General features: G+C 69.2%; 1 protein-coding gene across 1 annotated transcript in view; it reads left to right on the forward strand.

Moving 5' to 3' along the window:
- The window catches only part of LOC103902644 (collagen alpha-1(I) chain), an 11,843-nt gene that overhangs the window by 3,875 nt on the left and 6,720 nt on the right, over positions 1-1,248 (forward strand). The window contains exons 9-12 of the mRNA XM_019473238.1: positions 289-342; positions 713-766; positions 872-925; positions 1,053-1,106. Coding sequence (XP_019328783.1) covers positions 289-342; positions 713-766; positions 872-925; positions 1,053-1,106 — 216 coding nt within the window. The remainder of the gene's footprint in view (positions 1-288; positions 343-712; positions 767-871; positions 926-1,052; positions 1,107-1,248) is intronic.

Genomic DNA, 1,248 nt, shown 5'->3' on the forward strand with positions numbered 1-1,248 from the left:
GTGGGGAGGGGGGCTACTGGAGGTGATGCTGCCCGGCGGATGGGGGCATCCTGGCCCACGAGGGATTCCTGCCCGCTGGCCACTGCCACCACCCAGGACGGTGGCTGCGGGTGGGCATGTGGCTCCTGTGGAGCAGGAACCCAAGGAGGGGTGGCTCAGGGGACGTGTGTGTCCCCCCCCCCGGGGAGGGCTGCGCCGGTGCATCCTCCAGCCTGTCCGAGCCTGCAGCCTTGCGCCCGTCGGTGTTGTGGTCCCGTCATGGGTCTCATCCTGCTCTCTTGCTTTCAGGGTGAGCCCGGCAAACCCGGCGAGAGAGGTGCTCCTGGTCCCCCCGGCGCTGTCGTAAGTATTCGCCAGAGCCCGGCCAGCCTGGTGGGGGCTTGGCAGGGAGGGAGCTTGGCAGGGAGCTTCACCCCGGCGTGAGGCTGGGGGTGGGACGGCCGACTGGGGCCGGGGAAGGCTCCAAGGATGGGGATGGCAGCGGGTTGGGGTGGCTGGGACTCCAGCCCGGTGGCTGCCGGTGGCTTTGGAGCGGGGACAGCAGGGAGGTGACGTGGCTGTGGGCAGCTCGCTGTGGCTTCTCCCGTCCTTCGAAGGATGCTACGGCCGCAACCCGGCCCACCGTTCAGGCGGGGCGCAGAGTCCCGCGGGGGCATCGCTGGGCTGCGGATCAGGGCTGCGCTCTGAGCACCCTCTTCTCCCTCTTCTGCAGGGTGCTGCTGGCAAAGATGGTGAAGCTGGTGCCCAAGGTCCCCCCGGCCCTACCGTGAGTATCAAGGAGCCCTTGGCCACCCATGGCCGCGCTCGCCCACCGAGGAGGGGGCTCGGGAGCTGACTGCCCCCCCCCTCACACTTGTCCCCTCTCCCCCAGGGTCCCGCTGGAGAAAGAGGTGAACAAGGTCCCGCTGGTGCTCCTGGCTTCCAGGTGAGGGATGTTCCCTTTCCTTGCGAGGGGACAAACCATCCAGGGTGGGGGTGACGTTGCCCCTTTCCTCGTCCGCTTTGGTCACCCACCTCCGTGGTGCCTCATCGCTCCTCTTCTTCCTCCCCAGGGTCTGCCGGGCCCCGCTGGCCCCCCCGGTGAGGCTGGCAAGCCCGGTGAGCAGGTGAGTGTGGGCGAGCACGGCCGGGGTGTGGGACTGTCCCTGTCCCCTCTCCATTGCCCCTCTCCCAGCTGGGGCTGGAGGCTGCCGATGGGGTGCCCCCCAGCACACCCCGAGGCGATGTGCTCCACATAGCCTCTCCCCT

The sequence above is a fragment of the Aptenodytes forsteri genome, unplaced genomic scaffold (genome assembly GCF_000699145.1).
Source record: "Aptenodytes forsteri isolate BGI_AS27 unplaced genomic scaffold, ASM69914v1 Scaffold279, whole genome shotgun sequence".
NCBI lineage: Eukaryota > Metazoa > Chordata > Aves > Sphenisciformes > Spheniscidae > Aptenodytes > Aptenodytes forsteri.